Source organism: Mustela nivalis (genome assembly GCF_964662115.1).
Source record: "Mustela nivalis genome assembly, chromosome: 20".
Classification (NCBI taxonomy): Eukaryota; Metazoa; Chordata; class Mammalia; order Carnivora; family Mustelidae; genus Mustela; species Mustela nivalis.
The window spans coordinates 32,167,143-32,191,670 of NC_139039.1; the positions used below are offsets into that span (position 1 = coordinate 32,167,143).

The window sequence follows — 24,528 nt, forward strand, 5'->3', positions numbered from 1 at the left end:
AAATCCTTTAAACTCTTTTTGCTGAACTATTGTTCGGGCGTCAACTTTGTGTTTTTTATCACTCTTCTAGGATACAGATTTTTATTCTGTTGTTCCTGCTTGTACCCTGAACTCAGACTACCCAATTATGTCCGTAAAGCCTCTTCTCTGGTGATTATGTCAGATTTTTGTTGGTGGTGGTGGGTTTGTTTTTTTCATTTTTTTATTTTTGTTCTTGTTTTTTCCTCTTTAGATGAAATACAAAAGCTGAGGAATGTGGGTGTCAGGAGGAATTTATTCTGCCATTGGGGTAAGTTTTCAGTATTGTTCTCTAGTAAAGTCATTCCTCCTAGAGAGTAGGTATTTGTTTACAAAAAGGATCCTGAGGATTTCATAATGACCACTTTCCCTCCTCTCTATTGGAACCTGGTGGGGTTCCCAGAGGGAAGCCTCACAGAGTGATGGCCCCAGCCCATCATTGCTGGTAATTATGTGTTGGCTTTTTTGCCATTTATTTTTTTTATCCTAGTTTGGATTACAATTAATTTTGTACTTCCAATTGTAAATGTCTCCTTTTATTTATCATGAGGAATACATTTTACTCTTTAATTAGTTGAATGGACTACAATCCCTAACAATAATATATAATTGGCCCTAAATTTATGTATGCTTAGTGTATAACACTTAGTGCATCAGAAAAAATAAAATGAAACACCTGAAATCAGAGAATTTGGTTATAAGGTCATTTTACTCCAAGTCCCAGCATATTTTTGTGAACTCATTACTTAAAGTTTGTGATCTTATATTTTTCTTTATATTACTGAGTTCCTGGGCTTTAACCATATAAAAGACATAAAATACTATGCAGGAAATGAAATGAAAACATCCAAATTCAAAAAGACCTATAAAACTTTTAGCATGCTAGGTATTGTATTTTACATAATTATATATTTCTAGGATTATCCCCCCCAGATCATTCTTCTGGGGTTTTATAGTAGTGTGAAACAAAATATTTATGCAAGTAGTTCTTATCATTTTTCTCACAATTTGCTTCTGCTTCTTAGATGAGAAAGAAAAAGAAAAAGGTCTTGACTCTAGTATATAAAAAAGAGAAGAAACAAATTACCAATATTAAAAACGAACAGAAAACATCACTATTGATCTGCAAAACACTAAAAGAAAAAAAAAAAAAGAATACTCAAACAACCTTATGCCAGAATTTTTAAAGACATAGATGAAATGTCTCAATTCATAGAAAGAAAGAGACCACCAATACTGACCCAAAAAGTAGATAACCTGAATAATCTTGAATCGAAAGTTAAAAAATATTACCATTTTGGTAATTTACTAATACAAAGCTTACCAAAGTAGAAACTTCCAGACCAAGATAATTTCACATGTAAAGTCTTATGGGTTATTTAAGGAAGAAAGTTTACTTTTTATATCAATGCCTTCCAAAAATAGAGGTTGGAGGGTACATTCTAAGCCTTTTATGAGGCCAACATTACATTTATACCAAAATGAGACCAAGAAAATTACAAAAAAAGGTAATATACACAGAAATATAATTCTTGAACCTGGACACAAAATGCCTCAAAAATTAGCAAAGTGAGGGACACCTGGATGGCTCAGTCAGTTAAAGCCTCTGCCTTTGGCTCCGGTCATGATCCCAGGGTCCTGGGATGGAGCCCCGCATTGGGCTTTCTGCTCAGCGGGGAGCCTGCTTCCTCCTCTCTCTCTTTCTGCCTGCCTCTCTGCCTACTTGTGATCTCTGTCTGTCAAATAAATAAATAATTTTTTTAAAAATTAGCAAAATGAATGAAAAAACATGAGAAAAAATAATGTATAATGAGTAATTGAGTTTATCATAGGAATTCAACAATATTCAACACTTGAAAATTGATCAATGATTTATAACATAATAAAGACATGCAAAGGGGTTGCCTAGGTGGCTCAGTTGGTTAAGCCTCTGCCTTCAGCTAAGGTCATGATCCCAGGGTCCTGGGATTGAGCACCTCTTGGGACTCCCTACTGAGCAAAGAGTCTGCTTCTCTCTCTCTCTCTGCCCCTCTTCCCTGCTTGTGCTCTCCGTCTCTCCAATAAATAAATAAAATCCTTAGGAAAAAAAATTTAATAGAAAAATCACATAATCTTTTTAAATCTGAAACTGTTTTTTTTTAAACTGAGACAGAAAGATGTGTTCGGTATTTCCTGTTGGTGATATGTAATTAAATTGAATTGTAGCATATGGAAGAACATGGATATACTTGTTTTGTTTGTTTCATTTTCCATATTAACAGAGGTATGTTTTCTCTGAACCACATTTCAACTTCCCTGTGTCTGGCTTAGTTTCAATGTTAAAAGAAATATTCAGAGTATAATATGTAAATTATTCAAATTAGTAGATTTATAATTGCCTTATTCAATAGTTAAATTTTCTTCATGCTTTTTGTTTGAATTAGAGAAATAGGATCAGTGATTTTACTTTAGAAAGTATAGGTTAGAGTAGAAGTAGAATTTAGTGGCATATATGCCATTATCTTTATATATTTAAAGGCATAAATTTAGGAAAAAAGAGTTAAACATGTTCCAACATTCCAAAAGTTATGTTAGGGTAAAAAGAAGACAGTACTATGAAATGTTTCCGTTGAAATGAGTAAAATTATTACAAACTGTATAACTATGGAAAGAACAGTGTTGGGAAGAACCAAGAAACAGATAATTGAAATACAAGTTCAGACCTTCAAACAAACATCAAAAAGCGGTCAATCTAAGTGTCATGTCTTTTAGATTTCATTCAACAGAGATTCAGAAAGTGTGGACATTTAACTTTGCATTATGCGGTAACATGTATAACTTTGCACTGTGAGTTAGATCTCATTATGTATCTAACATGCAATCATTTTAATAGATGCAGAAAACACATTTAACAAAAGTCAACATCCATTCATAAAAATAAATTAACAAAGTAAGGATAGAAATAAGTTCTCATAAACGAATTTAATGCAGGACACTTTTATAAAACTAATAAAACCTAATTCTTACTGGTTAAAGAACACTGCTTTTCCTGAGATTAGAAATAAGTCAATGATATCCTCAAACCAATTCTTTTTTTTTTTTTTAAGATTTTATTTATTTGACAAAGAGAGAGAGAGATCACAGGCAGGCAGAGAGAGAGAGGGAAAAGCAGGCTCCCTGCTGAGCAGAGAACCTGATGTGGGGCTCCATCCCAGGACCCCAGGATCAAGACCTGAGCCGAAGGCAGAGGTTTTAACCCACTGAGCGACCCAGGCGCCCCTCCTGAAACCAATTCTATTCAGCATTGTCTTTGAGGACCTACTCACTGCAATATTGCAAGAAAAAGAATTAAAAACTGTAAAGCTACACACATATTCTATTTGCCAAATTCCCCAAACTGACAACACCCAATGCAGGTGGGGGTATGGAGTAACATGAGTTTTCATACATTGCTAGAGGAAGTGCAATGTAGTACTGTCACTTTGGAAAATAGACAGGCAGTTTCTTGCATATAACTATGCAACCTTGACAAAACTCTTGCCATAAAATCTAGTGATTACACTCCTTGATATTTACTTAAATGAGTTGAAAATTACGTCCACACACACACAAAAATGAATGTTTATATCAGCTTTAATTCATAATTGTCAACACTTGGAAGAAAATGAGATATCCTTTAACAGTCGTATTCATAAACTTTGCTATAGCTATACAATGGGACATTATTTAGTGATAAAAAAATGAATTCTAAAAGTAAGAAAGACAAGGGAGAACTTTAAATTGCATATTTCTAAGTGAAATAAGCTAATCTGAAAAGGCTAAATACTCTATGATTCCAACTGTCTGACATCCTGAAAAGGTCAAAACTATAAACACAGCCAAAAGATCAGTGGCCACAGAGGTTCCCGCAGAAGGGGAGAGGGATGAATAGGGAGCGCACAGGGATTTGTAACGCAACGAAGTTATTTCAGATAATACTGGAATGGCCGAGACATGTCACTATACATTTGTAAAAACACAGAATGTACTACATAAAAGGTAAACCCAAATGCAAACTACAAAACTTACTTAATAATCATGTATCAATATTGGCTCATCAAATGTAATGAATCTACCACACGAATACCAGATGTTAATAATAAGGGGAACTGAAGGCGTACAAGGCAATGTTTGTACGGGAACTCTAATTTTCACTCAGTTTTTCTGTCATACTAAAACTGTTCAAAAAAATTTATTAATTTAAAAAATAAATACTTTAGTAAAAGAAATAGACTTATCTATGTGAACAGGTGACATGATTTGACATGAAGAAAATTCCTAAAGGTGTATAAAAAGGCATCTTAAACTAACAAGAGTGTTTAGCAAGATCACACAATGCAAAGTCAATAATAGTCAGTTGCAATTTTTTTATTATTATGTCATGTTAATCACCATACAATACATCATTAGTTTTTGATGTAGGGTTCCGTGATTCATTGCCAGTGCTCCATGCAATCTGTGCCCTCCTTAATAACCATCACCAGGCTCATCCATCTCCCAACCCCCTCCCTTCTAAAACCCTGTTTGTTTCCCAGAGTCCATAGTCTCTCAAGGTTTGTCTCCCCCTCCTATATCACCCTTCGTTTCTTCCTTCCTTCTCTTAATGTCCTCCATGCTCTTTACGTTCCACAGATAAGTGAAACCATATGATAGTTGACTTTCTTTGCTTGACTTATTTCACTCAGCAAAATCTCCTCCATCCCATCCATATTGATGCAAAAGTTGGGTATTCATCCTTTCTGATGGCTGAGTAATATTCCATTGTGTATATGGACCACATCTTCTTTATTATTCATTCATCTGTTGCAGGCCATCTTGGCTCTTTGCACAGTTTGGCTGTTGTGGACATCACTGCTCTGAACACTGGGGTGCATATGGCTCTTCTTTTCACTTCATCTATATCTTTGGGATAAATACTCCATCTTGCAATTACTGGATATTGGGTAGCTCTATTTTTTGAGGAACTTCCACACTGTTTTCCAAAGTGGCTGTACTAACTTGTATTCCCACCAGCAGTGTAAGAAGGTTCCCCTTTCTCCACAACCCCTCCAACATTTGTTGTATTTTGCTTGCCAATTTTTGCCATTCTAATGGGTGTAAGGTGGTATCTGCATGTGGTTTTGATTTTAATTTACCTAATGGCTAATGATGATGAACATTTTTACATGTGTCTGTTAGGCATTTGTCTGTCTTCTTTGGGTAAGTGTCTGTCCAACAGGTGACCCACGAATAGGAGAAGATATTTGCAAATGACACTACAGATAAAGGACTGATTTCCAAGATCTACAAAGAGCTTCTCAAACTCAGCATCCAAAAAGCAAATAATAAGTCAAAAGATAGGCAGTCAATTGTACTCTTATTTAAAAGCAATGAAAAATTTGAGTTTGAAGTGTGTGTGTGTGCATATCTCCTTTACAATAGCACCAAAAGGATTCATTTTGGTGTGTATCTAACAAAATATGTAGAGGATGAGTGTGCAAAAAACTAAAAGTTGCTGGTAACAGAAATTAAAGGTCTCGATAACTGGTATGATATGCAGTGTTAGTGTTGGAAGTCTAGATTTTTCCCAGTTGGATCTACAGATTCAAGATAATCCCATTCAGAATCATAGCAAGCATTTTTGCAGACATTGAGAAGCTGACTCTGAAGTTTATAAAGAAAGGTAAAGGAACTAAAAGAGCCAAAGAATTCTGGAAAACAATTCTGGAAAACAATTCTGGGACTAACTCTACCTGATTTTTGGTATTTCTATAAAGCCAAAGTAAGTACTACATACAGTGTGGCTTTGATGAAGGAAAAGAGAAAAAGGTCAATGGGTAATAGGCATAGCTCAGAAAAAGACAAACTTGAAAAACATCAATTTTTTTATAAAGTGAAAAAATATGCTTCAAGAAATAGTGCTGGAAAAATTGGATATGTATATTCAAAAAATGAATATAGACATATATACCAAACATTATATAAACTTGAACTTAAAGTAGATTATAGATGTAAAAGTTAAATATAAAATCATAACACTTCTAGAAGAACAAAGATCTTTATAGACATTTCAGAGAAAAAGATAAGAGGATAGAAAATAAACATATGAAAAGATGCTCAATACCATTAATCAGCAAAATGCAAATTAAAACCACAATGAAGAACTATTATACCTCTTTTAGAATTATATATATATTATCATATATAATATATATTATAAAATCTGAAAGTACCAAATGCTAGTGAACAGTCAGAGTAACTGGAAATATTATTCATTGTTGAGGGGAATGCAAAATAGTACAGATGCTTTGCAAAATAGCCTTGGAGATTTTTTTTTTTTTTTGGCAAAAATCAAGCATATGTTTAGCATAATATGCAGCAACTCCAGTCCCAGGAATTCACCCAAGTGAGTCAAAAACCCTTACCTGAAGACCTGTTCAAGAATGTTTATGGTAGCTTTATTCATAATTGCCCAAATTGGGATTGACAAAGTAGTCTTCAGCAGGTGAATGGAAAACAAACTCTGGTTCATCCATACAACAGAGTCTGCTGAACAGTGACAAGGAATAAAATACTGATTCTCATAACCCAATGGAGAATCTTGAGTGAAGGTTGCTAAGGAAAAGGAGCCCCAAACCTACAGACTACAGTTGTATGATTTCATTTATATGTTATTCTTGAAATGACAAACTATATGGATAAAAACAAGTCAGTCAGTTACCAGGAGCTGGGGAGATGATGTGGGAATTACTATAAAAGGCCAGACAAGGGAATTAGGGTGATGGGGATAGTTCTGTGTGTCACTGTGACAATGAATACATGATTTTTTGTATTTGACCATTATACTACAAAGTGGGAAATTTAGTATATTAAAAAACTATGTAAAAAACAAAAACCTCAAGCAGAATTCTGTCAAATACCAGTATGCATTGCAACTATTATGCATGAGTCTAGCTCGATTCCAGTTGTGACTTCAGCCACACTGAGGGGAGTAAGAAACGTGTATTTGGAAAACAGTGTTTTAGCTATGTCTGTAATAAAGATAAAAGTATTACATGCATGTCCTCTACTTTAATGGATATATATTTTTCCTTACGTAGATAAGGTAATTAATTGTGTAACTCCTTCAAAAATAGATAGAGAAGTGAACAAGGAATCAATATTACATAGCACATGAGAGCTAGGTTTCCCACTATCAGAGAGAGAAGTTATAAATTACAGATTACAAGATATGGGGATGTGAATTCTGCAATCGTGTTTTAGATATTAAAATGTATATATATACATGGCATATATATGTGTATATGTGATCTATATGTATATATATGTCATATGTGTGTATATACTGTGTATGTGCATATGAACAGTATGTATTTCTTAACTGTCCTCTGAGAGTACCTAAAAGCAGTGACACCTGGTAACAAGGAATATATCCATGACCAAATCTTCATTTATACATATAATTATTCAAAAAAAAGGGAATGAGCTCTCATTGGTAAAATGCTGATTCTAGAGCTAAGACCGGGATGGATGAGTGTAGAGCACCTTGTGATATCAGAAAATAAAGAAGAGTTAAAAACAAAATCAATGGAGCAAGACAAATGAACACAGGATCCAATCTGAAAGTGCTTTTAATGACCAAAGTTAAAACAATTAAAAAACAAATAGTGATAATATTGGTTTATAAAACAAATAAAAGAAATATCCATGATTCCAGAAAATATAACTAATTCAATAAATAATTAAATGGCAAAGAAGAAACAAATCATCTTTATAGAAGAATCTCAAGTAACAAATACAGTAGCAATGAAAGAAATACACAAAAATACCATTACAATATCAGAGCAAAAGAGAATTGGAAATTGTTCTTTTTTTAAGAACAGTTTTACATAGCATGAAATATTAGGCATAACCAACAAGAAATAAGCAAGAACTCTATCTTGAAACTATCATTGATGAAAAAGAGGACTTGTATAATGGAAAGATGTACTGTTTTCATAGGTTGGACAATTTAATATTGTGGAGAAGTTAATTTTTTTAAAGTTTATCTGCCAGTTATGTGGAAGCAGAAGCATAATTAGAAAAGCTAACATTACAAAGAACCAAAATTTCAAATATACATTGTTGGTTTGAAGTGCGCCCGAACAGGTACATTTTTTTTAAATATTTTTTTATTTATTTGTCAGAGATCACAAGTAGGCAGAGAAGCAGGCAGAGAGAGAGGAAGGGAAGCAGGTTCGCAGCTGAGCAGAAAGCCCTATGTGGGGTTTGATCCCAGGATCCTGGGATCATGACCTGAGCTGAAGGCAGAGGCTTTAACCCACTGAGCCACCCAGGCACCCCAGGTACATTTATTTTTTGACATAGGTTTGTAATTTGGCATAACATATGCTAGAGGTCTATTTGGCAAATCTTGAAAAATAAGTACATATCGCTTTTGATTGAACAGGTACACATCCAAAAGATCATGCCTCTAATATACTTATTACATGTGTGTACACAACAGGCTTGTAATGATGTCTGTTACAGTCTTGAAGGGAGAAAAAAGTCTAAGAATACCGAAAATGTCCATCAGTAGAAAATGATTAAATTATTAGGACATATTCATGCAGTTGAGCATAAAACAGTCATTAAATTCATGAAGCAGTATTATATGACTTGATATGAATGGTTAGCCGGATATAGTAGTAAATAAAAAAGAGAAATGGGAAAGAGTTTATTTTGATCAACATTTATGTGATAAGAAAGGATAGGGGCACCCGGGGGCTCAGTGAGTTAAACATCCAACTCTTGCTTTTGACTCGGAATGATCAAGGAATCCTGAGATCAAGCCCAGTATTGAACTCCCACTCAATGTGGAGTGTGGAGTGGGCTTGGGATTCTCTCACTCCTTCTCCCTCTACCCTTCCCCTACTCATGAATTCTCTCAATAAATACATAATCATAAATCTTTTAAAAAATGAAAGAAAAAACTGGGCATAGAGTTTTTGCAAATCTGTTTAGGATACTATTTATATTTATATTATGTATATATATTAAAATTATATGTATTTATATTAGTATGTTTAGTAACATGTTTAAGTGTATATTGATCAAAATAAGCAATTCATTATTTTTTGTTATGAGTGATCTTTCATTGTTTGTGTTTATGTCAGAGATTTGCATACCTTCTCGGTTCACCATGGACTGGGAACATGAAACAACCAATTGGTCTCTGGAAATAAAATGACAGATTCATTGAAAACAGAGATTAAAGGGTATAGAAATGGGAAATTTTTAAAAATGTTTTTCTTCTTCTATCTATGGTATCAAAGGAATAGATCAATATTTTCTACATCCAGCTCACCTTCTACCAGTTGACTTTCATAACAGTGGGAAGCATATTTCTAACTTCAGTCTCCTCATAAAATTAGCATTCTCTGCTATGTACACATAACTCATGTTTATGAGTGTTAGTAGCCTGAAATTTAAGTAGAATTTGGAATAACAATCTTTGGCAATATTCTTGAACTTCAGCTCCCCTAACCGAAGGACATGGGTTTTAGAATATAGATGTAAATTCTCTGGTCTCCATGTTATTGCCCAAATTACAACATTTTTTTCCCCTCTCAACCCCTCAATTTTTTTTAAAAATTGATATAATCATCACATGGAGTGTAGAACTTGGGATCAAGTTTATTTGCTATAGAAGTAAGGAAAAGTAAAGGGAAAATATGCAACTATCATTGGTCGTTCTGATAATTTTTGAGCTTTCAGGTTTTGATTCTTTCATAGTCCTGCAGGCACTCAGTGTCAGCAACATTCTAGCGCATCCATCGACATCCTTTCCTACATCCAACGGTAATTTATTTCTCCAATAACCCCACATTCACTTATAATTTATGATACTAGCCCACCGAACCACCTGGAATCACCATTCTATCCTCTTAAACACCAAATTCTCTAAGTATTCATATCCTAATAATTTTCTAAGTAACAAGAATAGTAGTATTCATTTATTAATTGAACTTATCTTAGGATTCAACATCTTTATGGTACAGTGCTAGATGCTGGAGCAATGCTAACACACACACACATACACACACACACACACACACACACACACGTATGCACAATGTTGATGCCCTTATGTTATTCTAAATGGAAACACCAGAGTCCTTGTCTTGAATGTATACTTTCAACAGGTCGCCATGCCCTAGGGGGTAGGATTTGAAGTATTTTGACAGCGTATCATGCGCTTCTCACTCGGATTTTATTCCGTCTGCTACCTCCATCCCACAAACCGCCCAATTCAGTGATTTTATGCATGAGCACTCTGGGCGGCAGTTATTTGATGTTATGATCTGTGGTCTCTTAGAAGATGAAAAATTCAAATGGGAAATAAATTAATGAGAAATTCCAACTATTATGAGAATCTCAAAGGAAAGTCCACAGGACTATGAAGATGATAACAGATGTGTCAGAGAAGATTTCTTATAGCAAGAGATTTTGTAAGTTACATTTGAAAACGTGTCTGAGATTTCCTAGGTAGATTGGGCGATTGAAGTAGAGAAAGAGAAACAGAATAAACGTGAAAATTCTTCTCATGCAGTTTCTCAAAATGTGGTTTGTGGATCCCGAAGGCTCCCTGACAGTTTCTCAGGGCTTCTGTGAGGTTGAAACTAGGTTGTTTCCCTGTGTTGAGGTTTGCAACTGATCATGCAAAAGCAATAATCGTGGAGAATATTACCAGCACCCCATATAAATCAAAGACAGGATGCCAAATTCTATTAGTAGGGATTTTACTCTCACTTGCATAAAGAAAGTAAAAATGCCTATTTCACTTAAGAAACTCCAATAACTTTTTGTTATTCTGTGAGACAAACTGAAGCCACCCAAAAAGCTCTTCTGTTGAAAGTAGAATTCTGGGGCACCTGGGTGGCTCAGTGGGGTAAGCCTCTACCTTCGGCTCAGTCATGATCTTAGGGTCCTGGGATGGAGCCCCACAGCAGGCTCTCACTCAGCAGGGAGCCTGCTTCCCCCTCCCCCCGTCTGTCTCTCTGCCTACTTGTGAACTCTCTCCGTCAAATAAATAAGTGAAATCTTAAAAAAAAAAAAAAGAAGAAAGCACAATGCTTATGTTGAGAAGCAACCTTTACATGATCTTTTCTGTTGAGAATGCAGCTAGCTACATTTTTAACCTACTTAAAAGTAACAATGTGGTTAAAAGGAAGTAGAAATGGCTGGTGAGAGACAGTTTGCAAAGGACCTACATTAGACATGGTGCTCTTTCATATGAGAAGGAACAGAAGCCATTACCTGCAATAATTACAAAAAATAATTGACCAATTTCACTTAAAATGAATTATTTCAAGCTGAAAGTTAGGCCTCAATAATACCCTCCTGTCCAATATGTTTCTCTACCAAAGTTATTCCCCACTCCATTAGCTAACATTTGCTACATCGTTTAATATTCTTTTGTTTCCCATATAGATGCCTACCTCTATTCAAATTTTAGACTGATAATCTCACTTGTACCCCAGTAAAAAATAATCCATCAGATAGCACTTCTTTGTCATATTAAGAATATAGTAGTGGTTCTTTATAAACTATCTCTATACTCCTTTACAGATGAGAAAACTATAGGCCTAATTGCCTGCATTATTTAGTTGCAGATTTGAAAACCAGATCTAGGGAAACCTGGGTGGCTCAGTTGGTTAAAAGTCTGCCTTTGACTCAGATAAGGATCCCAGAGTCCTGGGATCAAGCTGGAGTTGGGCTCCCTGCTCAGCGGGGAGCCTGTTTCTCCCCCTGTTCCTGTGTCCTCACTCACTCTCTCTCAAATAAATAAATAAATCTTCGAAAGCCAGATCTACTGTTTTCTAACTTAGCAACATTTGTGCCAAATATATTATAAAAATACTATTTTTATTCCAAGATATTTTTAATCCATAACTAACAAAAATATTTATGAACACACATTGAAAACTAGGAAGAAATATATTACCATTGTATTTTCAAAATCAGTTCTGTAGATAGTGTTTTTTCCCTCTTTAAACAATTTTGTCTTCAATGCCGTTCCTAGCCTAGAGCTCATAGACCATTGAGAGACAGATGATACCTGACCAGGACATTTAATAGATATATTTAATATCTCTCTGTATATATATATGACTACATTAATAAAGATGTTTTCCTTCATCAAAATTCTAGCCTAAAACTTTTTAAAGCCATCCCAATGAACTAGAGGGAAAAAAAATCTTCAGTCCTGCAGGGAAGTCAAGATAAAATTCTTCTTTGCCATCAATTATTACTATTGAAAGTTACTCCTAACTTTCTCTTTACAGTACTTGAAGGTTTTATTTTCCTCATCTAATAATTTTTGTTACTAAATTGCATCAGACGACCCTGAAAACATTCCTTTAGCATGTTGCCAAAAGAAATCACGCGCAATCTCCATATAAATGCCCATTTTATGTCTAGATAAATGAAAAACACCTATGGATGGATATAAGTTTTATCCCACAGAGGTCAAGTGGAAGGTTTGTAAGGGACTTTGAGTCAGACTTGGAAGCAAGAAGCTCCTTTATGCCATGCACCCATTCTCAGGCATAAACAGAATTGAAAGAAGGTCTTCATGAAGCTTTTCATTGAAAATGAGCACAGTGCCTGTGTGCACCATGGATTCATAATTTTGTACATCCTGATACCATAGCTAGAGTAGGGTGTATATACTGTTTTCTATATCTTTTTGTGTTAAAGATATTTATTTGATATATATAAATATTTCAAATATGTTTGGTATTGCCTTTTTTTTTTTCAGTCCTTCATTTTTCTAACATACCTGAAGCCGATGTAACTCCGAAAGTGTCAGTCTCTGAGAACCTCAGATTGATAAATACACAAGGAAGAATCCTCAGTCCCATTTAAACTACTAAGAATTATGAGGTCAGTGAGAAATAAACACAATTTGGAAATTAAAGCAGCATAAAGTCAATAATCCAATATGTTTATCATAGCTATTTCTTCCACTTTTTTTTCTAATAGAAAATTCTTCTGTTTCCAGCTGTGTTAAGTTTCAAAAACTGAGCAACTATTTCACTTCTTTCTTATCTATACACTTTACAACATGACTTGGCATTTCCTCCCACTGAGAGGTGGAATCTAGTACTCTTCCTTTTAAATCTGGTATATCCTGATTTTCTTTATCTAATGGAACTTCCCAGAAATAATGGTGTTGCAGTACTAAGCCTGGTTTGCTTTCACTCCGCATCTTTGGAATTCTGGCTCCCATGTGAGCTTCCTGGGCTAACCTGATATACATAAAATAAGAGACCGATAACAAGAACCACATTGTTTCAATTAATGCAACCAAGGCTCCAGAAATGTAAGCGAGAGGCGTTAAGATCTGTAAAGCCAACACACAGCTCATATGCATTTAACAACAGAAAAATGAGAAAATCCAGCCTCAACCAGAAAAACCGCCAAGCTGAACTCAGCCAGAAAATTCACAGAATCACAACCTAAATAAATCATTAGCTGTTAAATTTTGAAATGCTGTGTTATGGTATTATGTAGTACAATTAACTTATACCAAAACCCATATTGAAATGTGTTAACTCAAATGCAAGAATATTTTGCAAATTAATTTTTAATTACTAAAGCTGATTATCTTTTCATTTTACTTCAAGGAAAGTAGCTAAGATAGATACAATTAGAAGATCTGCATATTATCTTATTTTCCTTGTATTATTATTTTTAGCATTTTTATTTTTACATGATTATATTTACAAAAAATATTCTTATTGTATTCTTATTGTAAGCATGAATAGATTCCATTACTTTAGATAGAAACCATTGACTATTTTATACAAATTAAGTGAACAAAATATTATTTCATATAAATATTTAAAAGTTTGTATTTATTTTGCATATTTATTATAAAATTCCATTAGTCATATAATTTATCTTTGCTTAGTTGCAAATGGGGTTTACAAGTAAATGGTATAAATTTAATAAAAGTACATTAAAAATTCATGTTGCAAATTGAGGCATACAGTGTACAATTATTAAATAACTAACTTCTGTAATGCCGTATTGTTTGCTTTAAAAATGAAATACACTAAAATACAGTTAAAATGTAACTTTAGATATTAGGTATACTCCATTAATCTGCACTACTTTGGAAAACCTAAAATCTGACAAAATAAAATTTATACAACTGAATAAAATGGCTTTTGTTCTGAAAATTTGGATTTTCCCTCAGCACTTATTTCAGGTACATGAATGTTGGGTAGAACTGACATTATTTAAGTTACGTATGTCATATAAATTATTGTGCTTTTAATTTTTATTAAAAAATTCTCATTATAGTATATAATGTATACTATAATACTATATATTATAGTATGCTATAGTATGCTGTAGTATAGTATAGTGTATAAGTATTGGATTGCATACATACCTAAGTATATGTACATAAGTCTTTATGTGCAATTTTTAATGAGAATGCGGTATATGATTTTTACAACATATTCTCTTTAAAATTGCATAGAAACACTGAACTTCATATAGTTCCTATAAAAATAATTTAATTTGGTGTTGTGTTCATAAATCATCTGGTGTCAAGTATGTAAAAGTGTAATAGATTCAAATAACATGAAGAGATATTTGCTTATACTTCAATTTATGCTAAAATTCCTGGTCATAGATACTCTTTGAGTGGAGAGAGTTCATCATATGTACCCTGTGTATTATTGTTTCCCTTTTGAGAAAGTTTCCTGATTTATAATCTGCATTTCAATTTGTGAAATATTTAATGCCACAAGATGGTGCTTGATTTAGCAAGAAGAGGGAAATTATAGCATAGAATGAAATTCATAGATCTCTGGGTTTCAGCCCATAATTAAAAACATTATGTCCATTTAAAAAATAAACTGGAATCCACTTTGCTCTAAGGCATAATTTATATTTTATCTTATTTTGTGACTAACATAATAACTTTTAGGTTCTATGTGTAATTTTTTGAAAATTAATATTTTTATTGTATTACACAAATAAAGATATAAGGATGGGGTGATAAATAACAATGCAGCAATATCACAAAGACTTGTTTTAATCTGAATATAGCCAGAACATTTGTATCAGTGAATATCAATGATAAAAGTTTTTGATTTATTCTTGAGAACAATGCTGTATTTTCCATTTTGGTTTCATGATATATATTTATGCATTATGTTGAAATGAGAAGGTATATTTAAAATATTTGTGATCAATAGCATTTTCTTTAATATGAGCTAAATAAAATGCTGACATTTATTTTTTTAGTTGAGATATCAATGACATATACCATTATATTAATTTTTGGTATACAATATAATGTTTTATATATGTATATCCTGCAAAATGATTACCACAATAAATTTAATTAACATCCATCATCACACATAATTATATTTTTTGTGATAAGAACTTCTAGGATCTGCTTTCTTAGCAACTGTTAAATATAGTATTGTTAATAGCTACCATATTATACACTATATTCTTAGAACTTACTCATCTTATAAACAGATGTTTGTACATTTTTGCAGTCTTTCCCCATCCCATCCACAACTTACTTGCCCAACACCTACCTCTGGCAACCACCAGTCTACTCTGTTATCTATTTGCTTTTTGTTTGGGTTTGGTTTAGAATCCATATATAAGTGAGATCATACAGTATTTGGCTATATGTGCCTGACTTATTTCACTTAGTGAAATATCCTCAAGTTCTATCCATGTTGTTGCAAATGGCAAGATTTCTTTCTTTTTTCTGGCTGAATAATATATCTCACAACTTCTTTGTCCATTCATATTTGAAAATCCTATATCCTCTTGTAAGATTGACCCCATTTTCATGATATAAAATGACTTTCCTTTGATCTAATTATCGTCTTTGTCTTAAGATGCTGAACATATTGTGGGATTATAGTATTTAAACAAAATTACTTAATTTGGTATAATTAATATGAAAAGATTACACACTACAATTAGAAAGAACATTCTATCTATATCAAAAACATTCTAAATCCCAGAATGTATAATTTTGAATAAGTTTTACTTTTGATTTTGTTTTTTTCTATATCCTTTTCCATTTTCTTCTTTTCTCATTTATTTTATTTCTCACCATAGAACATAGCCTCCCCAGTGACCATCACCCAACCACCCCATTAGTTTGTTTCTTGAGATAAAGAGTCTCCTATGGTTTGTCTCCCTCTCTGGTTTCATTTGTTTTTTATTGTCATTTGTTTCATTTTCCTCTCCCTTCCCCTATGATTCTCTGTCTTGTTTCTCAAATTCCTCACATCAGTGAGATCACGTGATAATTATCCTTTTCTGATTGACTTATTTTGCTCAGCATAAAACCCTCTAGTTCCATCCATGTTGTCGCAAATGGCAAGATTTCATTTTTTGATGGCTGCTTAGTATTCCATGGTGTATATATATTTATAAATATATATATAATATATATATGCTCTCTATTTATTATATATATTAATTGGTATAATTATGTTATAATTATGTATAATTATATTTATATATAATATATGTTATATTATATAATTTTAATATATATATCCTCTTCTTTATCCATTTATCTGTTGATAGACATCTAGGTTCTTTCCATAGTTTAGCTATTGTGGACATTGCTGCTATAAACATTCAGATGCATGTGCCCCTTTGGATCACGACATTTGTATCTTTAGTGTAAATACCCAGTAGTGCAATTGCTAGGTTATAGGGTAGTTGTATATATTTCAAAATTTTGAGGAACCTCCATGCTGTTTGCCAGAGTGGCTGCACCAGCTTGCATTCTCACCAACTGTGTAGGAGGGTTCCCCTTTCCCCTCATTCTCACCAACACCTGTTGTTTCCTGACTTGTTAATTTTAGCCATTCTGACTGGTGTGAGGTGATATCTCATTGTGGTTTTGATTTGTATTTCCCTGATGCCGAGTGAAGTTGAACACTTTTTTCACGTGTCTGTTGGCCATCTGGATGTCTTCTTTGTAGAAATATCTGTTCATGTCTTCTACCCATTTCTTGATTGGATTATTTGTTGAGTTTGAGTTTGATAAGCTCTTTATAGATTTTGGATACTAGCCTTTTATCTGATATGTCATTTGCAAACATCTTCTCCCATTCTGTCAGTTGTCTTTTGGTTTTGTTGACTGTTTCCTTTGCTGTACAAAAGTTTTTGATCTTGATAAAGTCCCAATAGTTCATTTTTGCCCTTGTTACCTTTGCCAGGTCTCTGTGGATATGTCTGCTGCCAATATAGTATTCCTACTATTGTTGGTTACAGACCTCTTGTCCTGAGCTGCTTTCAGGATTTTCTCATTGTCACCAAGACTTGTAAGTTTTATTATTAGATGATGGGGCAAGACTTATTTTTATTGATATTTGAGGAAGGTTCTCTGTGCCTACTGGATTTTGATGTTTATTTCCTTCCCCAAACTAGGGAAATTCTTTGCTATAATTTGCTCCAATATACCTTCTTCCCCTCTCTCTCTTTCTTCTTTTTCTGGGATCCCAATTATTCTAATATTGTTTTGTCTTATGGTATCATTTATCTCTTGAATTCTCCCCTAGTGGTCCAGTAGTTGTTTATTTCTCCTTTCTCAGCATCTTCATTCTCCATCATTTGGTCTTCTATAACACTAATTCTCTCTTCTGCCTCATTTATCCTAGCAGTAAGAGCCTCCATTTTTTATTATACCTCAGTAATAACTTTTTTTATTTCAACTTGGTTAGGTTTAATTTTTTGTATTTCTCCAGAAAGGAATTTTATTTCTCCAGAAAGGGATTCTCTAATATCTTCTATGCTCTTTTCAAGCCAACCTAGCATCTTTATAATTGTCATTCTGAATGCTAGTTCTGACGTCTTACTAATGTCTGTATTGATTAGGTCCCCAGCAGTCAGTACTGCCTCTTGTCCTTTTTTTGGATGTGGTTTTTTTCTGCCATGTCATTTTGTCCAGAGAAGAATAGATGAATGACAAAACAAAATGCTAAAAGGGTATAAATGACCCCAGAAAAATGCACACTAACCAAATCAGAAGAGACTGGGGTGGGGGGGAGGGTATAATTAAATAAATAAAGATAAAAGTAAAATAAAAAAAATATGATAGGCTGCTGAATAGAATAGAGCCACACATTTGATTTTTGGTGTGTTCTGGTCTGTAAGAAGAAACTGCCTCCCAAATTTTTAAAGAAAGAAACACACACACACACACACACACACATTAAAATAAAGGTAAACATGATGAAGGGATATAATATGACTGTAAAGATGAAAATTTAAAAAAGATTTGAAAAAAGGATAAGATAAGTTGGTTGAAAACAGAAAAAAAAAAAGAATATGATCAGGCTGGAGATTAGAACAAAGCCATATGCTAGATTTAGGGTATATTTTGTTCTGTTAGAAGAAACTATATCCCAAATGTTAAAGAAAGAAAAACTTATATGTACATAAAACATAAGGTTAACTATAATTAAGGGATAGAATATGATTATAAACATGAAAATTGAAGATTTTTAAAAGACACCGATAAGATAAAATAGTTAAAATAGGTTAAAATAGGAAACATTCTAAAAAGTAGAGAAAAAATAACAAAATTAAAAAAAAATTAACTTTGAAAGATTGAAGAACCATGGGGACAAGCCATGAATTCTATGTGTTGTTATCCCCTAGCTTTGAAGTTCCGCAGTTCTCACTGATTCATGTACTTGGTCTTGGCCGGATGCTCTTGCTAATCTTCGGGGGTAGAGGCCGGTTGCCGGGATTCTCAAGTCTTTGCCGGAGGCTGAACTGCCCCGCCCTTGCCTGGGGCGGGGCTAAGTCATCCACTCAGTTTTGCTCTGGGAGCTTTTGTTCCCTGCGCGCTTTCCGTAGAGCTCTCGGGTCGGGAACCAAGATGGCGGCCGCCCAGTCTGCAGCCGGAGGAGCCGGAGAGCTCGGTCCGCTCCCGGATCTGCTCTCGGAGCCGTCAGTCCCTCCCGGCTCTCCGGTCTCCGGCGGCCCTCCAGGCTCACCCGGCCTGTGACTGAGCGTCTCAGTCTCTGGCGCTCGCCCCATTTGGAATCTCCGAACCCAGCAGATTCCTGCCGTGCTGCCGCGCCGCTCTTCCCAGAGGAGGAGGAGGAGGGTCTCTCCGGATCTGCCCCTTGTGGGATCCGTGCCTGAAGAGCAGTCCCCGACTGTGCTTCGGCTCAGGTTCAAGGTAAGGCCGAGCTGAGAGCTCACTCCTTGTTTCCGTCCCTGCCGCGGGCTTCCCGGCTCCCACCCCTGGCAGCTCTGCCACATCAGACACCCCCGATCTTTCAGTGACCCCGCAGGACCTGAGAGCACGCTGTCCCCACACGGGCTCCACCCCCATTTAGCTTCTGGAGCGATGTCCTTCCCTGGAGCAGACTTCTAGAAGTTCGGATTTTGCGCTCACTGTTCTCTTGCTTCCCAGGAGCGGCCCCTCCCCCGCTCTGCAGTCTATTTTGTCGCATGTCATCACCTGAATTCACTTCTCTGCACGTCGTGCCGTCCAGACAGTGGTCACTTTTCTGTTCTTAGAATCGCTGCTCTTCTTCTCTTCAATCTCCTGTTGAGTTTGTAGATGTTCAGAATAGTTTGAGATTGAGCCGAACTCCTGGGATCTGATCAAATTTAGGTCTCCTACTGCTCTGCTGTCCTACTCTGGCATCTATACTAGTAACTAGCTTTTAATGTCAACTGTATTCCAGGCACATGTTTGTTGATTCACAACCTCAGGAGTTCCTGGATAAAACTGGATATTCACCTCCAAGCACAGAGGGCAGGGAGACACTGAAGAAAGAAGCTGACCACTCCAGATGGGTAGGTGGCAGTTTTAATAAGCAAAGAAATTTAGTTATGATGCTTGCCTTGGGTGCTCACAAGATGAGTAGATTTCAGCATCCACTCAATAGAAACGTAACAGTTTATACACAGACTTTACTAGGGTTCAGTCCTGTATCTGGCCCAACGGTGTCACCAACCCATTACTTTGTTCAGGCTATTTCCTTAAAATGCCTGTGAGTGTGGAAGTAGTAGGTGGAAGATATATATATTCCAGGGACAGAGGAGGGGGTAAAGAGCCTGGAGTTGCCTGGGCTGAGCTCATGAGTCAACACACACGCACACAATCACACACACGCTCAAAAACAGAAACAGAGGGAGAGAAAGGTTAAATCTATATAAAATTTAAATTATAAAATTTATTCACAATGAGAGGGTAGAACATTATACCATTGTGCATTTTTCTTTATAACATTCTAACCAAGTATTAGGTGTACATAAAGGTCCCACAATAATCATCTAGTTAAACCACGTCATTTCACAAAATAAATTAATTTACTGGAATAATAGAATCACTATCTAAGATTCTTTGTTGAGACTCTTGATATAGATATAAATGCTAGTTTTAGGGGGAAGATCTGTGAATTAATTATTTTATTTATAAATTCTCAATTAACTGCATGAACATTTTCACTTTTAAGTTTAAATGGTATGTTGGGGCACTGGGGTGGCTCAGTTGTGAAGTTTTAATGTTACATTTAAGCCATATGTTTTGCTGGTTTTTTATCTGTAGATAGAAATATGATTAATATGTGTATGATCTAATGGTTAAAACAAGGCAAGGGCTCGATGAAACTAAAAGTCACTTGTCTGTGTTGATCATCCACAAAGGCATCCTGAAAAGTTAAACATTACAAAGGGCGCTGCAGGTGAGGGAAACAATGTTAGAGGGTAAAAATGAAGACGCAAAGCCAATAGATGTGATGTTTTATGCTGTTAGTACAATGTTAAAAATAAGTAAGGCACTAACATGTAAACTGTTTTAAGTAGACACACTTGTTTAACAATAGAGCCACCCAGGTGTCCTGTTTGTTTTTTTTTTCTTTCAAGATTTTATGTATTTATCTGTAATTAGACACACTTGTAATGATAGTTGAATAAGCACCCAATTATGTCAAAGACATTGCATAGCATCTTTGCTATTTTTTACATGATTGATGAAATATATTGGTGGTGTTAATATTTTTAAAAAGAGTACAGGAGAACGAATATGAATGATTTGGGAGTCTGAAAGGTTTCTCAACATGTTTAACATTTGAGAGACATAGATATTAGCTGACTCTATAAGCCAAGATATGTAGCTCTCTGGTCGCTGAGATGGTCTGTGTCATACTGGGTCAGTTTATTCATGCATAGCATCAACTGATTTGTGTCAATTGACAAAGATACTAAGGGGAGTACACAAAACAACCAGGTTGCTGGTTTTAAAAAGAATGCATTTTAATGGGAGGTACAAATAATTTAAAACAAAAACAAAAACATAGCAATTGTAAGAAAAAAAAAATGTGTACCAACTGTGAAACCTAACTTAATGGTACAAATTATGAGGATGATGAATAACGTGATTGAAAGTGATACCAGGGTAGTGCTATTTTAGATATGATTACTTCTCCAAAATATGACTTTTTGCATAGAGACCTGAGTGATGGGAAGGAGTGAACCATAAGAATCTTTAAATAAAACGCACTGCAGCCAAAAACTTTATCCAGTGTAGATGTCTCTGGTGGGAAAGCTCTACGAAGTGGATGTAGCAGATCTGTCCACAACCAAAGGAAAGGAGTAGGTCAGAGTAAGGGCACTGGACCCTGTGGAATCTTAAAGCCAAGAAATGGATTATTTTATCCCAAAAAAGGTTGGAAAACACAAAGAGAGCTAACATTATAACACAGTTATATGAATATATTACAAGGGTCAATCTAGCTGGTGTCTACAGAATGGAATAGTGGGGTGTGAACCTGGAAACAATTTTGACAGTTGCAAGGCTATTGAAGTGAATTGATATGACAGACGAGATGTTGGAGACTATAGTGCGAGCAGTGGAGGTATTGAGAAGCAGGTGTTCCTGGGTATAATTTAAGACAGAGCACAAGGGTGTGCTGAGAGATTTGGCTGTGGAGTATGAGAAAGTGAATGTCAAAAAAAAAAAAAAAAAAGAAAGGAAAAAAATGACTTTGGCTAGAAACTGGAAAAATTAAGTTACTTTTCATGAAGATGTTCAGTACTACAAAAGTGGCAATTTGAAGGTGAATATCAAACTTTATACATGTGAATTTAGAAGGGCCTGTTAGAAATACTGGAAATGCTATGATGCTATCAAACAGAGAGTTAGTTGGGTATTTGAATTTTCAGTCCAAATATGTAGTCAGGATAAGGGGTAAAAATTTGGGAGTCATAATAATACATATATTTACTAGCTTTACTAGATGCAATGGACATACAATAAAGAGCACATATTTGAAGTGTTCGATTTCATATTTTTCTGTATATAGACCCACCAATCCATTGTTGTAATTAAGATAATCAGCATATACATTACCCCTTAAAGGTTTCTCATGGCACATTGTAATTCTTCCCTTTCACTAAAAACATTCAGTACAAAGGGAAGAAACTCCCTTTTCTCCCCCCAAAAGAATTATTTGGACCAATGTCAATAGTGCTGCGGTTAAGAAATTCTGCTCTATATTCAAGAGATATTATAGGACTTTAAATACAGAATAAGAACCTTACCACAGTGTGCTTCTGTTTTCTCCTTCCAGCCTTCGCTCAGTGTCGTTATACGTTTACTTCACCTGTATTACAAGCACTGCCTTGCAGATGTTACTATTGTTGTCTTAAATATCCAGCTACTTTTTAAAGATCTATTATGGAGGGCACAGATTACTTGGAGACCTGGGTTTATATGCAGACAATGAATATATCAAAAACTAATGATGTACCATTTGGTGACTAACATAACACAATAAAAGAAGAAAATAAATTAAAAAATCTGTAAATAATAATAAGAAAGTATCTTTAGGGATGCCTGGGTGGCTCAGTTGGTTAAGTGTCTGCCGTTAGCTCAGGTCATGGTCCCAGAGTCCTGGGATCCAGTCCCACATCGGGCTCCTTGCCTGGCTGGGAGCCTGCTTCTCCCTCTGTCTGTGACTCCCCTGCTTGCTCTCTTTCTCTCTCTTTCTCACTTTCTTGCTCTCGCTGACAAATAAATAAATAAATAATAAATGAATCTTTAAAAAAAAGAAAATATCTCAAAGTTTTTAGTCATCCTAGGAATTTTGTGTATAGACATTCCCAGCTGCATTTAAGGATTTCTCTTTATAACTCTTTTTAGTAATATGATTATGATGTGCCACGGTGTTGTGTGTCTTTTTCTTTTCTGGTTATCTTTCTTTCTTATAGGTATTTTTTGTTTTGTTTTTGTTTTTCTTTTACTTTTTTTTTTTTTTTTTTACGATTTCTTTATTTATTTGCCAGAGGGAGAGAGAGAGTGCATACATAAGTAGGGTCAACAGGAGGCAGAGGGAGAAGCGGGCTCCTCGTCAAGCGAGTAACCCAATGCCAGACTCCATTCCAAGACCCTGGAATTATGATCTGAGCTGGAGGCAGACACTTAACTGACCAGGTGTCCCTCTTTTTGCCTACTCTTGGTTCATATTTTAAACCACATTTGGGAAGAGTTTGGCCATTATACTGAAATAATACTTTTTCTCTTACATCATTTACTCTGGATCTCAATTACATGTATGGTACACCACTTGATATCATCCTAAAAATCACTGTAATTCTGCTTTTAAAAAATCTTTATTCGTCTGAATTAAATTTTTAATAGTTTCTATTGCTGTCTGCAAGTTCGCTGATTTATTCTGTCTTACCTATTATAGCTATCAATCTCCCTTGGTAAGATTTTAATTTCAGATGTTAATTTTGTTTCTAAAATTTTCATTTAGTTCTTTATTTGAATATAATTCTCTTTACATTGTGAGGAACATGTCAAACATTAAAATGTGTTGAAGATATCTATAATAGCTTTCAAAGGTTCCTTGTGTGGTAATTCATTATTTCTGTCATTTATGATTGTGTTAGTATTGGCCAGTTTTTTAGCTTTGTGAAGATGGTCTAGATTGGTCATTACTCCACAGTGTACTTATTTTACAGCTAGATCAAAACTTTGGGTGTTTTACTGAATGCTCTAGTTGTGTGACAGGTCTTGTCAACATCAGTAAGTCACATCAGGGGTACATCTCCCTCAAAAGTGAGACAAGAGTTGCTGCTCCTTGAGTTGGTCTTCTTTAAGAAACTTGTCCTTCAGGGCACCTGGGTTCCTCAGGTGGTTGAAAGTCAGACTTTTGATTTCAGCTCAGGTCATAATCTCAGGATTATGTGACTGGATGAAGCCCTGTGTCTTGCTTCCTGCTTAGTGGGGAGTCAGTTTATCCCTCTCCCTCTGTCCCTCCTCCTGATCAAGCTCTCTTTCTCTCTCTAAAATAAATAATTCTGTAAAATTATATAAAAAAAAGGAACTATGTCTTTGAACAGATGAATGGATAAACATACCATATTATAAAATAATATTCACTAATAAATGATCTATGGAGTCACATAACAACGAATATGAATCTTAGATGGATT

The 24,528-nt window shown here is 34.9% G+C and overlaps 1 protein-coding gene across 1 annotated transcript in view; it reads left to right on the top strand.

Annotated features, from left to right (window-relative positions):
• The first annotated feature begins 244 nt into the window (after positions 1-244).
• LOC309855473 (uncharacterized protein) overlaps positions 245-24,528 on the top strand; it is a 133,900-nt gene continuing 109,616 nt past the window's right edge. The window contains exons 1-3 of the mRNA XM_082715823.1: positions 245-289; positions 18,727-19,255; positions 19,770-19,881. Of these exons, the coding sequence (XP_082571949.1) occupies positions 18,776-19,078 (303 nt within the window). The 5' untranslated portion in view covers positions 245-289; positions 18,727-18,775 and the 3' untranslated portion in view covers positions 19,079-19,255; positions 19,770-19,881. The remainder of the gene's footprint in view (positions 290-18,726; positions 19,256-19,769; positions 19,882-24,528) is intronic.